The 14,248-nt window shown below is 37.6% G+C and overlaps 1 protein-coding gene across 4 annotated transcripts in view; it reads left to right on the top strand.

The window, feature by feature from the left end:
• The window catches only part of MAST4 (microtubule associated serine/threonine kinase family member 4), a 283,945-nt gene that overhangs the window by 247,679 nt on the left and 22,018 nt on the right, over window positions 1–14,248 (top strand). For all 4 annotated transcript variants that reach the window (XM_058865220.1, XM_058865218.1, XM_058865217.1 and 1 more), the window contains 5 exons: window positions 1,180–1,247; window positions 3,612–3,697; window positions 11,846–12,054; window positions 12,843–12,981; window positions 14,032–14,164. In XM_058865220.1, the coding sequence (XP_058721203.1) occupies window positions 1,180–1,247; window positions 3,612–3,697; window positions 11,846–12,054; window positions 12,843–12,981; window positions 14,032–14,164 (635 nt within the window). The remainder of the gene's footprint in view (window positions 1–1,179; window positions 1,248–3,611; window positions 3,698–11,845; window positions 12,055–12,842; window positions 12,982–14,031; window positions 14,165–14,248) is intronic.

Genomic DNA, 14,248 nt, shown 5'->3' with positions numbered 1-14,248 from the left:
ACTTAAATTTTGGAATGCTTTTTAGCTTCTTTAACATTTGAAGGATCTGTTTGGTTTTTGAAGTGACGTTCTGTTTTATTCTGTTTCTTACACTTACCCCATACTTTAGTTTGTATAATGGTTAGAAAAGAGAATTACTCCTTAAATCTTTAGCTGTTCCAACAGAAAATTATCTATGTGGTTAATTTGCTTTTAAAAATTGCAAGTAAGTATTGTGGAGCATTTCACTTGTAAAAATCACTTATTTTTATATAGAAAAACAGTTTAGATAGTCTGTGTGAATATTCAGTTATATTTCATAGCCATAAATTCAGTTAACAGTCCTGAGATAAAAACAAATCTTGCAAATTTTAGGTGGTCTTATTTCTGATTCCCAGCACATAATTGAGATAAAATTTGCATCTTTGGCTATGTAGGATATATAATTAAATATGTATATGATTGCTGGGGTCTTTTACTGACTGGTTGTCCTGTTTAGCTTTTTTTACCCAGTTGAATTCTTGGTTACTATCCACCCTGAAGAGCAAGCTGGGCTTTGGAGCTCTGCAGCAGAGGTTGACCTTGGCAGGGACAGCCTGATCAAGCTGTAAACTCCTGAAATCTTACTTTCCTGGAGATGTCATGTCTATTAGTCACTCTGTAAATGATAATTTTCCACAAAAATGGCTTTTAGCTTATTCTGCTAGGCTTATCAGCATTTCTTTGTAGAAGAAGCAAAATATTTAGAGTCCATCTTAGGTCTAAACTAGAAAGTTTTGCTGTAACTATGAAGGAGCCCAAGAAGGATGGGGCCTACTGTTAACCCCTTAGGGGCTAAGATACTCAGAAGTTTTAGCAGATTAGTGCTGTCTTTCCTTCAGTGCTCAGTTTTGCATGCAGCTCCTGGAATTCCCCGGTCTCAGCAGTGAAAACAGTATTGCTCTTCATTGCTTCGTGGCTAATCTTAATTGCTTCAGTGGAAGACTGTTACGTAGGCACTGAAGAGCAAGTCTTCATTTTCTGGGTGTTTTTTTTAATATATGCTTGGCGATGCCCTGAAAGTTATTTGTCAAGTGCTACAGGTAGGACACCATTTTTTATTAAGTATTCCAGAAAGGTGTCACTTCTCACATTTTCTGTGCTTCATTTAGTTTTGTATTTTTCACAGTATACAATGAAGTTTTTAATTTTTCTTTCCAGAAATTGCTCAGCTAGCTAATTGTGACAGTGGGACAGCAGAAACTCTGGAAGCGGATGAATCAATAAATGTAAGCTTTCCTGTTATGTTGCTGCTTTTGCTGAATGTGAGAAGGGAAAATCTGGTGTGTTCCCCCAACCCTACCTGTTCTGTTTTCTCCTGGTATGTGTAAACAGATTGAATAAACATTGGTTAATACTCACACTAATTCTGTGAAGCTCTTCAGGCAGAAGGCTTTCAAAAGATACAAGCAAGCTTTCTACCTATTTTCCTACATATCTCAGTATCTTCATCTTCCACAAAGTTAGTGTTTACCATGTGGTAATAACTTTACCACAAAATCGACCACTGCTTTCTTTTTTTCTATTCAATCAATGTATTTCTTTTTCTTTTAGAAGTATTGGTAAACTATTTAATAAAACAAAGTATTTTAAAGAGATTTTAAACCAGTCCACTCACAGAGGCAGCTAATGGTCAGATTGATTGAGAGATTCTGAACAGATCCAGTGAAGAGACAAGGAAGAAATGAGTAAGTTAGCAAATAGCTTGGATTCAGGAAATTATTTTACAGTTTGAAAGGTTTTGCATCATTCTTCTGAATCTATGTTCAAAAACACTTGCCTGCAGCAGTGGGTATCTTACACTAATATTTTGTGAGATGTTTGCTCAGGATGACAAAAGAAAAGCAAGTTGGACATGTTGATTGTAGGCTTAAATGCGATTATTTTAAATTCTTACTTTTAAAAGTTGGTTCTTATACCTTGGATTTCAGTCAACAGAGTGGATGAAGTTCTAACAACTTAGTCCTGATTTTCAGTGTATAAAGTGGATAATGAAAACTAGAGCAGTTTTAGGGTATGTCTAGGTAATTCAATGGTACTTAACAAGTATTTACAAATGTTAGCAGGCATGGATTATCTGTTAGACCTTTTCTTATACATAACAGAAAAGACGTCTTTCTCTGCTACATGTCATTTTATTTTGGGATATTTTCTAACATTTGGCGAAGTGCCACTTATGAAGGATTCTGTAATAGACAAAAAAGGTGTTTCTTCTGCTGCTGCTTTCATTCATCTGCATTTAAAATACTGTATTAGACCTGGGCAACATTTAGTGCAACAATACTGACAAATTGGAGAAAAGACAGAGTAACTAGAAAGCATAAGAGAAGTGTCAAAGTAATTAACTAAATCTTAGGTGCAAACTGGCTTAGCATTAGCTAAGCAATTGAAATTGTGAAGTTATTTGTGTTGTGTGAATGCTGAAGAAATAGAGAAAGGCTAATGTGGTTGTTGTAGAAGGATTGCAACATGTGGTGTAATAAAGGAATGTGAATAGGGGAGATGATTAAATCAGTAAAGAAAACTATAGAGGGAATATTTGGAAACATCTCAAAATGTAGCTATGGAATAAACACACATGAGAAGTGACAGGAAGCATAACTTTCAACTATAGGACATGAATAGCATAGAATAGAATAGGAAGAATCCTGTACTGGCAGACAAGTGGGCTGAACAATTTAGTATGTCCTCTCTGTCAGCTCCTGTGTAGTTCATTATATTAACATTTTCACTAGTCTTGCACTGAATTTTCTTTAGCAAGGATGTAATTAAAAATGTTTCAACCAGGTCTACTTTCAACTTCTGTTACTGAACTTACATGGATAGGGATCACAGAATTTCTTAGAGATTCAAAAGACATTTGAAAAAGATTTTGTGGGTTTGGAAGTCTGCATTTGAAGTCCTGTGCCTTCATCTCTTCCCCCTGAACCCAATTCTAATTCACACACCTTCAAGATTAATTAAAAATTCAAACCAGAAAAAGGTTTTGCCATACTTGGGGCAACTTGGTTTTGAAAAAGTTCTGACAAAGAAGTAGATTAAAGTTACCTCTTTAGAGGTAGAATTAATGCATTTTTATTTTCCATCTTTCTCTCTTGATTTTGTTTCTTTTCACCATCTTTCCTGTTATGTCACACTCTATCCTAGCCCTAGTTTGAAGTGTGCCAAAGTTTATTTGAGTGAACAAGAATGCATCAACAGTTTGTTACTACCAGGTCGTAATACAAAAGTCAGATTTACTAAAATGGGAAGGCAGTGTCCAGTGAGTGCCATGTAGAATTCACAGAAGTCCATGATTCCAGATGAGAATTGTCAGTAACTACTCTTCCAGAAGCCTTTGTGGCTGTAACCTGTGTATGGAGAGAAGTGGACGGTTTGCTGAGGTGCAGCAGATACCTGCTTGAGGAAGAAGCAGCTTTGTTTCAGGAGCCCCTTGGTCCCTCTCTGTGTTGGCTGTGTGGCTGGCTGTCCAGGGCTTTTACCTGGCTCATCAGTGTGACAGCCTGGTGATAGCTGGCTTTTCGTTTGGGTTTTTTTTCTGCCTGATTTTGAAAAAAAAAGTATTAACTTCGTTCATTCTCATCTCTTTGAAGAGCTCTAATACCTCGCTGAAGCTGCAGAGGAAACCTCGGGAAAGTGATTTTGAAACAATTAAACTGATTAGTAATGGAGCTTATGGGTGAGTAATCCCTGACTGTGACAGCTCTTTTGCATTTTAGTTTTGCTTAATTTTCCATTTCTTATTTCAGGTGTCTTTGTGTGATGGAGTGAGTTTGCACCCTGCTTTTTTCATTTTTCATTCTTGTTTTGTTACTAGTATTTTAAGTTCACAAGGTTTTGGAAAGTTTTCTAGGCAGTAATGAATTACTCTGTGCTGCATCAGAAAGATTTTTCAGAATCAGATAGCGTGCTAAAGATGAAATGTGAATAAATCAAAGGGCAGATTCAAGCTCACCTTTATAATACTGTGAAAAGTCTGTGTTTATGCAGTTGTGAGAAAGAATTATATGTCATCTGTAGGGAGACAGATTGATAAAAATGAGTGCTTACTTGACCTAGAAGTATTGTTGCAATAGACACAAATTTCCTGAAGTGGGGTAGCAGTGTTTTGTTGCTTTGTGGATGCTGTTCTAGTTCTCAGATTTTAACAACTAGCTTTGAAGGAATTGCTATTTCTTGGTTTGTTTCTGGATACTTGTAGAGTGCACAGCTTACTGCCAAGGATACATAAGTCATCTGAATATATCGTAGAAGACCAAGACAAAATTCTGGTAACCTGGGCCTCTAAATGAACACAGAAAGTATTTTCTGAAAGTACTGTGCGGTGGTGGTGTCTGTCTTCAGTCCCCTCTTCTAGTCCTGTACTATCTGTTAGACCCTTGTTTGGCTCCTCCTTTGCACTGAAATGTATCAAGACAGGAACTGTTCTGTGTAATCTGTAGGAACAAAAACGATGTAAACTGGCTCAAAAAAGAGAGTTTCCATCTTGCAGTGATGAACCCATTGCCAATTGAGCCTGGTGGAGGAGGAAGGTGGTGCTACTTTGCAGCACAGACCCCATGAGACTGACTCTGCTTGAGGTGGGAAGTGTCAGCGAGCTGCTAGGACTGAGATCCTGTGAAGGGATCTTGGACATAGGAGAAAAAGCACCTGCAATCTACCAGTTCAAGTTCTGTGTGACTGCTGAATGGCCTGAGGCTGTTGGGCTCTCTGTTGGATTTTAGTTAAAGGTAGCCATGGGTTCTGGAACAGGAGGCATTTAGCACTGCCTAGACTGTTGGCCATGGTAGTTTGTGTGGAGGCTGCTTGTGTCTAGGCATTTTTTCATAACTCAGAAAAAATCCCAAGCAAAACAGTATAATCTGCATTTAAGTTATGTAAATACTCAAATACATTTTCTCACTAGTCAAGCTCTGCTCAATTAATTTTCTCAGAACTTCTTCACAGACAAATTTGCAGCTTACCGTATCTGACCTTCTCCCAGTTATCCCAGTACCTCAAAAGCCTGCCTCTCAGCAGTTAGAGGTAGATGCTGATTCCCCCCCTGGCTGCACCCCTTTCTCTTTCCATTGGCAGATGCTAAGTCCCCTCCATTCTTCCCTTCATCTCTTTTTTTTCACTGGAGGAAGATAAAAATAACTGTGTGGGGTAGGCCCCTGTTGGAGAAAGGGGTGTTGAGAGTCACAGAACCTTTCACAGTTGCGAGCAGTTTTCAGATGCTGAGGGATGGGGAGAGGAAGGAGCAGCTGCAGCTCATCGTGCAGTAGTCAGCAGAGTAGGCCTGGCACCTGAAGGCAGAGGTTTGTTGCACCTCCTTGTGCCACTTGCTTCATAGGTGTTACAGCCAGAAGGAGGCTCAAAGAGCCATTAAGAAGTACAGACTGGATTCACCTGTCCATCTGAAACCAGAGACAAAAATGGATGTGCAGAGCTGGAAAAGAACAGATGAAAAGCCACAGCCTTCTATGGCATGCACTTATATTTTTCTCCTCGTGTTTGTGGCAGAGAAAATCAAGGCTTTAGTGATTATCTTTAAATGCCAATAGCACACAAAATTGGCATTTTGGCAGTGTTGGCATAATGCTGTAAAAAGTGCATGAGAACCTGATAAATACATGAAGAAAGGTGCTAGAGAATAACCAGCTTGGAGTAAATCCAGATTCTTCATGATTCATTATTTTCATTAGCAAGTGTAAAACCAGGGGTAGACTGCCGGGTTATAATGCGGTAGTATTAGTGGAAAGCAGTGGAGTTAGTGAAAGTAGTAGTGTTAGTGGAAATTGAAAAGCTTCTCACTTCAGGAGAGTGATATTACTTTCATCAGTAAGGAAGTAATAACAAAGTAGATTGTGTTGGTTTTCATTTTTCTTTTAAATGGTTACTTCTTAGAAGAAAAGTCAAAAATGAGAAAAAAAACAGCCTATTGACTCTGGCTGGATTCCTGGCACCTGCCAAATCTATTCTGTCACTCTCCTCCACAACTGGATGGGGGAGAGAAAATACAATGAAGGGTTCATGAATTGAGATAAAGACTGGGAGGGATCACTAATGAAATACCATCATGGGCAAAACAGAGTTGAATTTGGGATATTAAATTAATTTATTGCTAACAAAATCAGAGCAGAATAATAAGTACAATAAGACCTTAAAAATCCCCTTCCTCCCACCACTCCATCCTTCCCAGCTCTGCCTCCTCCTCCCAACAATGCAGGGACACAGGGAAGGGGGATAATGGTGAGTTCATTGCATCTTGTTCCTGCTGCTGCTCAGCAATGAGAGTCCTTCCTCTGCTTGTGTGGGGTCCTTCCCACAGGAGATAGTTCTCCATGAATTTCTTCAATGTGAGTCCATCCCATAAGCAACAGCCTTCCCCAGTGTGCTGCAACATGGGTCACTCTTCCATGGGGCGCAGTTCTTCAGGCACAGCCTGTTACTGTGTGGGCCCCTGCCAGGGTCACAAGTTGTAATAGGAAACCTGCTCCACCGTGGGCTCCTGTAGTACTACCAAAACCTTGCTATACAAACCCAATATGTGGGGAGGGAAAGGAGCACAATGAAATGTGAGACAATAAACTTCTAGAAGTCTTTACTCGCTTTTAAAAGTGATTTTAGCACCTGTTCAATACTGTAAATTGAGGAGGCTTGTGCTCCTAAGTTAACTAGGACATCACTTTTTCAAAACTATCTGTTTGCTTGAAAATCACTACTATATCAGATGGACTGTAAAATCAACAGACCATTTTTCTGGTCTTATATTAAAGTAGGGTTTTCTTTTTGCTGTTAGCACCGGTGCAATTGATGGTTAATTTACTCAAAAGTTATGGTCAAGTTTAAAGGGGAACACATCAAGATAACCTAAATGCTGTGTAACCCATCTATGAAATGGCGTGTAATAAACCACCAATACCTATTTCTTTTGAATATAAAGCAAGACACTATCCTGAAGGCATTAATTGTAGTTTATTTACAAGTATAAGTAGCTGAAACAAAAGTTACTGTTGTTATGCTACTACAGTTGTATTTTCCCTCCTATGTTTTTCCAGGCCATTAATTTTTTTAAATAATCTAAGTATATGTAAATTCTACCTGTGTTTCATTGATTCATTCTCTGAAATATGTCAGTGGGCATATTTTGTGCTCTGACTTACGAAAGCTGCAGTATGCTGTTGTAATATTTTACTTATTTTGAGGCTATAATGCAGGGTTTAAATCTGAACTAATTAAAGAAAACCCTTATAACTCTGTTTTCATTTGCTGCAATGGTTTTTTTCCTTTATCAGTGAGATGGAAAGCTTTGATTACTTGACAGGGTAATTGCTGGTCTTGGCATGTTGTAGCAGAGATTTGTCAGATATGTTAAATTTGATGAGTTTAAATAGAAACTATTGGTTTTGTGAAGGTTTGAGTAAATACCTTAGCAGTTTCTTGCTTTTAATTGATTTGGTAAACTCATCTGTAGTGCAATTAAATGACTGTATAGTACATGAGGTGTAGTAGATGAGGCTTTTGGGAATGGCTTGGAATATACAAGAAGTTAAACAAGCTGTGAATCAGTAAATACATAGAATTCTGGCCAAATCATTGATGGTTTCACAAGCCGTCTGACTTTCTTCAGCCAGACAAAACTTATGTTTCCCAAATTTTAAATTTTTACTGGAATAACAACATTTTTTCCATATTCCAGCTTGTGAGGGGTAGCAGGTAGTAGTGTTCCATCTCTTCAAGTTAGCATCCGCCTGTGTTCCTGAAACAATTAAACAAAATAAAAATTACATTTGATTTCAGGGAAGCAAGTGATGTTAGTTCAGTATTTCTTCAATGCATAACTGTATCAGTTTAAAGCAAATACACGACACCACTTTTGATCCTGCCTGGAATGCTTTCAGTTTTGCAGGGATGGTAATGTCAGTGTGTACATGACATACTGGCTAATGGTGTTGCTTGATAAATTTGAAAACTCAGAAGCAGTGTGTCTTGAACAGCTGCTGCATGCAATTTGTGAGTACTGCTTGTGTCCCTTCTCCACTCTCTTGATAGTACTTGCTCATGTATAGTTGTATTTGGAACAGGATTAAGGAAGGTACCAGCTGTAGAATGAAAACTTATCAGTGAGGTTAATTCATCAGCAACCTGGCAGCCACTAGTTCAAAAGTGAAAGGGAACAGGTGGAAGTGTGACTTTGTAGGTTCACTAAAGTAGCACAAGACAGTTTACCCATCAGAATTTTGGACTGCAGTTTCATTACTTTGAATCTGTGTTTACTAGCTGCCCTAAAGATAGAAGGCATTGGTTCTGTAAGGTATGGAGAGGTGGTTTTATTACTCAAAATTGATGACATATTAGAACAACTAGGACTAAAACCAGTTGTGAGAGAAGGAGTAAAGCCATCATGTTCTCTTTGTCATATGGACAGCTTCTCATTTCCTTTTAGGCAGACTAGGGTAAGTCTGAAATATTGCAAGGAGAAGGCTGGGTGCATTGTCCAAGAGCTGCAGTGCTTTAGGTAGCATTTCCTCCTGCCCCCAAATAACTCTGATGTGGTCACAGACATTGCTTTGTTAGGAGGTAGTGCAGTGCTGCTTTAAATTCTGATCTTAAATAGCTATCTATAAACTTTACCAGATAATGCAAACCACAGCCTCACAAGTAGATTCTCTTCACTGGAGGCAACATGAGACATAATTCCAGGGTTGAACAGAATTTAGCAGTCCCTTCTCCAGAAATTGCTTGTAAAAATGAAACAAAGTTCCTGGTCAGGAGGTATGATTTTTAAGCAGTGAGTACAGTACCTGCATCTTCACAAGGAGTTCAGGATCCTCTGACAGATTAAAAAATAGTGTCAGCTATATTAGCCTTAAGCACTGAATACAGACTAGATTGCAAAATGGTTCTAAAAGTTGGAATTATTGGAGAGCTGTAAACTAGGCCTGAAACCTGTCTATCTGGATATTTTTTAGACTTCTTTCAATTTAGAGAAAATACAGGAATCAGGACAGTAAGATCAGAGTGATAGTGATGGCATGATATTTAAGTTGGACTAATCCAGGAACTCTGTTAAATATTTTAGCTTGTTTTTGTCATCTTAACCACTTTCGCAGTGTTTCATAGTTGTACCTAACCAGAGGTATTATAAAGATAGATTTTCATGCTGAGACTTATGTTGAAAATGAAATAAGGTAATATTTGGACACTGCCAAATGGATGTTCTTTATTCCTTATGAGTGGTCTTATTTCTTTTGAAAACTAAGCTTTTCTGCTGTGCTGAGCTACAGCATCAATAAAACACAGAGCATTTGCATACCTGTTGAAATTCACACAGTGAAATCAGAGGATGCTTTGGAAACTCTTGTTGATGTGTTATGAAAACAGAAACAGAAGATAGGAAATCAAATTATTCATTTGAAATAATAGGATGATGCAACAGTACCACTCTGGTTGTGGCTTTGTGGGGTGACAGGGCATGTCACTGTCATTCAGTGGATTGACAGGACAAGTCTGGGTGCTTCCCCTACACTGTTTTTGTGTCACAGAATCCTTAAATTTGAAATTGTCTTTGCCTTTACTGAAGATCATGGGCAGCATTTGATGATCAACATGCTGCTGGCTGGAGTATAGTTTTCTTCATAAGGTATAAATATTGTTTTCTGGGGTTACTGTGACCAGGGGATGTGAGGGATGTTAGATGTTTCTGTACATTGAGATCATTTTAAAAGCACTTTGTATAGCATAAGGTGTGCAAAAGCAAGAGAGACTACTGTGTTGCAGTTGTCTTGTGAATCTGGTACATTTGAGCTGAACAGGTTTTTTTCTGAGAAACAACAGAATCCTGGTAAAAAGTTACCTTCTTGTGACTGTAAGACTGAAGATGAAGTTTAGACAGCTGGGAAAATATAGCAGCATGTCCCAGATATTTACATGACTAGATTGTCCTTGGAACTTACTCTTTAATGATTTTTAAATATGCTAGTAATGATCTTGCAGATGTGTATGATCTGAAAGGAGGATTTAATAAGATGCTGTAATAATATCCTCTGGTTTCTGTCTGCCTTTTAAGAGTCCATCTTGGCACACTGTCCAGTTTGAGACTCTAGAGAAATATTTGTATGAAAAGTCCTCAATCAGTCCTTAGTTCCTTTATGTAACTAGATTTTTTTGAAGGATGGAGACTTCAGGCAATAATTTTCTACATGCCAGGAATGCAGAGAGGGACTTAAAAAGGTAAAAGAAAAGATTTGCAGGACAGTATGAAACTGACAGGAGTAAGCAACAAAGGAGAGAGGAAAACCAAAATGCAAGGGAAAGAAAAGCACATGAGGGGCTTGTAAAAGAGTTGGAGAGAGAAGTGAATATGAGGGGAGCAGTAGGAAGAGTTGAAGGACACAAGGCATGAAGTCAGCAGGGAGGAGCACTGGAGCTGAATAATTCAGTCTGTATTCCAGTTTGGGAGGGGCAGAAGGGAGTGAGACTTAGGATGCACAAAGGGTGGGGTTTGTCATGAGTTTTGCCCAAGGCATTTATTACCTGCTTTCATAATTGTGTAATGTCTTTTACCTGCCCCATGCTCAGACAAGAATGAGGGATTAATGAAAGCTTTTGGAATCATTAAGAGAAACTATGCTGTCTAGAAAGTTTTCCTTCACAAAGGAAAGAAGTCCTGTTTTTTCAGTGCCTGTAACTTCAGTAGCTGTGTGAAGATCTTTATAGAAATAGTAAAGCAAGTGTTACTTTCTGTGTTTACAAAAAGTATTTTTTTGTGTATATTGTATGCTGTTAGTTGGACCTCATGGGGATAATGAATTGAATTAAATTTATTTATTAAATATTAATAAATTGAATTTAATTAATGTATTGAATTTTAAAAACTTCACAATTGAATCCCATTTCCTCCTCCTTCTCCCCTTTATTTTAAGTGCTTTCTTTCCATAAACACTGTGATAATTATATACAGGAGATAGTATAAGCATTAAAGGCTGTAAAGTAGGTTCTAAGCAAGGCAAAAATGTTGAGCATTTGCCTCAAGGGGTTTTGAGAAATGTAGCAGTAAAGTCCTTCTGAGTGTTTCACGGCAGGGTAATACCTTCTCCTTAGACCTGAAAGACAGAAGAGTTGCCCAAGGTTTTATTTTCTTTGCTTTTCCTCACTTAATTGACTTTATCTAACCAAATATACAGGAAACCCAGCACCCCAGTGGAAATTCTGCACAATACACCATAGCCTAACACTACCATGTAGTTAACACAGTGATCTTTGTTTCGGGTTACCTACTGGTGACTTTCCTCTGATATGGATCAGTGCTGATGTCAGGGCATGAACAAGAAAGGGAGATTTTGCACCTGGTAATGAAGAGCCACCCTTTTGAGCAACTTCTAAGCAACCTTCATAAGAGATCTGTGATATGTCTTAAAATCCCCTGGACTAAGTCTGAGTCATAATTTCCTTTCAGTATTCCTACAGAATAAGCATTTACTGTGCCATAGCTGGATATTGTATGTAATCCTTTGTTGATGGGAATGCCTGAAGTCTACCTTGGCTAAGAGCATTTGCTATTATATCTGCTGTTATAGTTGCTGTTGTTTGGTTGGGTGGGAGAGGGAACGGCAGGAGAGTTGTTCATTTTAGTTTGAGTACTAATTTGTGTTGATGAGATTCATCCTGGTTTTTAAACAAAATGAGATTTGTAACAATTCTTTAATGTGAAAAACTACATAGAATTGAAAACAAGTGTTATTATAATATATATAGTTTTTAAAAGTTGAGGGAAAAATGTATTTTAAAATGCATTTTTAGTACTTAACCAGACTTTTTCTCTCCTACTCGTACCTCTCAGTGCGGTTTATTTTGTGAGGCACAAAGAAACCAGACAAAGATTTGCCATGAAGAAAATTAATAAGCAGAATCTCATCCTCCGAAACCAGATCCAACAGGCCTTTGTTGAGCGTGATATCCTGACATTTGCAGAAAATCCATTTGTTGTCAGCATGTACTGCTCCTTTGAAACAAGACGTCATTTATGCATGGTCATGGAATATGTAGAAGGTAAAATTGCTTTTCTGTTTTATAGAGGAAGAAGAGACTATCCTTAACACCACAAAAGAAAAATAACCCATATGGTACTTGAATTAGTAGGGGCCCCCTGTGTATCCTCCATACTCTGGCAATTCAGATTTAGGAACCAGATCCAACAGCAAGGTGGTTCTTTTTTTTCTCCAGTCATTATCTCCCAGTAAACAGCTTGTAAAACACTTGTGTTCCAGCTATAATGGGAAGTAACTGCTCTTAAAGTAAGTTCCTTATGGATTGTAATCAAAAGTGTGCTAGCATTCAAAGTTCATTTGGAAATGTTTGCTGGAGCTGAAATTTTCATTAGCAAGTGTTGGGGGATTTGTAGTAGTTAATTTTATAAAGAAAGCAGAAAGATGAGGTATTTTGAAAAGGTGCTAATGCTGAGGAGAACAGTGGACAGAAGCAATACCAAAGAGATGCCCTGGTGTGGTTCTGTGGGCTTCCACCACCCTCCCCCCCATCCGCCCAGTTAGTTAGTTAGTTAGTTAGTTAGTTTGTTTGTTTGTTTGTTTGTTTTCTCCTTAGGCAGCAGTAATGTTACTGGTTTTCAGCTGAATCCTTGTAGTGGTCTCTCCCAGCTTCACACTATTTCCGGCACAGTAGCTGGGGTGGGGGGGAGTTCACATGTTTGGTTGAATCATCTGACTAGAAAATAAAAATTTATGACTGCAGTCTTTGTTCCTTTCAGCATCGTATATGGTTTATACTGATACACCTCAGAATTTATAGAGTCATCTGGAACATTTCTACTGTTTCCACAGGTGGAGACTGTGCTACTTTGATGAAGAATATGGGTCCCTTACCGGTAGACATGGCAAGAATGTACTTCGCAGAGACTGTTCTGGCCTTGGAATACCTTCATAATTATGGAATTGTACACAGGGATTTGAAACCTGACAAGTATGTATATAGAATATAACTGAAAGAGGAGTGTGAAATTGTTAGGCAAAATATAAAAGGTTTAAGCTTCCTTTGAATTATTTTTTTATTGTAAATGTTATGTAGATTCAGTCCTTCACAGTATTTGAATTTTCATTACCTGTGGTTACAGAAAATGAACTTTTTTTAAAAAAGAGCTGTTAAGAATTTTCTGTATTTAAGATGGAAGAGTAGCTAAAAAGAGAAATATATTTATTCTTCTGGTTAGAATGCAGGGAAACACATTTTAGTCATCAGGAAAATTTTTTTCAAAGTATTCTTTACTTAAACCACTGATACAAAATATCATCAACTTGCAGGTATTTGCATGTTTGAAGACAAGCTTGACCAGACTCAGAAATATCCTGTTGCATGGGTTTTGGGGGTTACTTTGTTTTCTGAGGGGGTTAGGGTTTTCAGTTTCAATATTTAAAAGTACAGTGTTGCTCCTATACAAGTAAATTAACATTACAGCAAGTAGTTGAAATACAAACTATGGCCCTTGCAGCTCCATTAATCTTCCTGTTTCACAATTAAAAAAAAAAAAAAAAAAAAAAGGTAATGGGTACTGATTGACAATACCTTCACAGCATGGTGTCTTAGGACAATATATTATTAGTTACTAACTTAATATCCTGAGGTTTTTTCCAAATGCATGACTGACCCAGCTTGTTACAGACATAAAATACTCACCTCACTTCAAAAATTAGATGTATTCTATTTTAGGTCTTTCACATGATAACTATTTCTTCAAAGCTTCAAGTCTCAGCTCTCAATTCTGTAATTCTGTAAGATGTTCAGTTGCACATAAAAAGTTTGTTTACTTCTGATAGTAATAGTAACAAATATAAGACTTAGATTTTTAACCTATTTATTCTGTACCAGTTAAAGTACTTTTTAAAGTTGTATTTGTAATTTTACAGTGTTAATGAAACATTTTCCTCTAGGTGTTATAATTGTAATAGTAATAACAATGAGAAGCACATAATGTTGAATTATATCACAGTGACTTAAGAACTTTGTCTTTTTTAGTCTGTTGGTAACATCCATGGGCCATATAAAGCTTACAGACTTTGGACTGTCAAAAGTGGGGCTAATGAGTTTGACTACCAATCTGTACGAGGGTCACATTGAGAAAGATGCCAGAGAATTCCTCGACAAACAAGTAAGAAACAGCCTTTTTCATTTCTTCACTGAGTGTTTACATGAAGTAATTTTTTGCCAGCAGAACATACTCTAATACTGAATA

Source organism: Poecile atricapillus, chromosome Z, assembly GCF_030490865.1.
Source record: "Poecile atricapillus isolate bPoeAtr1 chromosome Z, bPoeAtr1.hap1, whole genome shotgun sequence".
NCBI classification, from domain to species: Eukaryota; Metazoa; Chordata; class Aves; order Passeriformes; family Paridae; genus Poecile; species Poecile atricapillus.
The sequence above is the reverse complement of the archived record's forward strand: the minus strand, read 5'-3'. Positions and strand labels throughout refer to the sequence as shown.